Raw genomic sequence first — 1,197 nt, forward strand, 5'->3', positions numbered from 1 at the left:
TAAACGACCACCAATAATACAAGAAGTTAAAGAAGATATTAAAGAAATTATTTGAAAAAACATGGAAACAAGAACCAAAAGAAAGAATAACAATAGAAGAATAGTAAGAATGTTAGAAAGAAATGAAATAAAATAAATAAAAATGGTTTTTATTGTGATGTTTTATTGTTTTAATATTTAATACATTACAATGACAAATAAAATATCTTCAATATGTTTATTTTAAGAAAGTCTTGTCAATAAAAGTTTTTAGTTGAATATTTTCTTATATTTTTTTGAGTTACACTATCAATCATAATTCTCTAAAATGAAGTTAACTATGAAATTATTTATTCTAAAGAATATTTTATAATCAAATGCTACATGTAGGCAATTAAAAAATACCAAATTAAGAAAAGAGCTTATCTTTGAATTCATTGATAAAGAGATAAACAAAAAAAATAATAACTTATAACAATTAAACTTTCAACCTCTCATATTTCTTTTAGATAATACGTTATAAACAAAACATTAGTAAATAAATCATTTTATTCAAAAATAAAAAGGACTCTAACAACAGAAGAACGACTAGAACAAAAATACAGTTAAAGCATTGATTATTCTAACAAAGGAAATATTGTTGAAGAAATTCAAAATGCATTACCTCTTATTTATTAGAGTTAACAGTTCTTTCAAATAACTTAATGTTTTTAATACTTTTAATTAATTCACATTAATCGAACAAATGAGGTTTTATTGGTGTACTAATTGACCTAGTATTATCCCAATCTTCTTCTCTTCTTCTTTCATACCTTCTGTCTCTTCCTCCAAACCTTCCAGCTCCTCTTCTATTAAACCCACCTTTTCTACCTCTTTTTGAGCCAAATGGTTTTCTGTATTCTTGTGCCTTTTCTTCTAGCCAGTCTGGGATTTCTTGTTTTGCTTCTTCTAATAATGAGACTAACGATGGTATTAAATTTTGGGTTTTATCATTAATGAAAGTAATTGCTGTTCCTTTTTTACCAGCCCGTCCAGTTCTTCCGACACGATGGACATAACTCTCAATTTCATTTGGCATATCATAATTAATCACAACCTCAATGTCTGGAATGTCTAATCCTCTAGAAGCAACATCAGTTGCAACAAGTAATTGAATAACATTTTCTTTAAACCTTTTCAATGAAAAGTCACGATCAGCTTGAGAACGATCTCCATGAA

At 26.8% G+C, this 1,197-nt stretch overlaps 1 protein-coding gene across 1 annotated transcript; it reads right to left on the reverse strand.

Moving 5' to 3' along the window:
* Positions 1-712: 712 nt before the first annotated feature.
* Positions 713-1,057, reverse strand: EDI_314250 (DEAD box ATP-dependent RNA helicase, putative; the record flags this gene model as incomplete). Its single annotated transcript, XM_001733919.1, has 1 exon — positions 713-1,057. The coding sequence occupies one exon, from the start codon at positions 1,055-1,057 to the stop codon at positions 713-715; it is 345 nt and encodes a 114-aa protein (XP_001733971.1).
* Between the last annotated feature and the right edge of the window lie 140 nt (positions 1,058-1,197).

Source organism: Entamoeba dispar, genomic scaffold (assembly GCF_000209125.1).
Source record: "Entamoeba dispar SAW760 scf_1105229457877 genomic scaffold, whole genome shotgun sequence".
In the NCBI taxonomy this organism is placed as follows: domain Eukaryota; phylum Evosea; order Mastigamoebida; family Endamoebidae; genus Entamoeba; species Entamoeba dispar.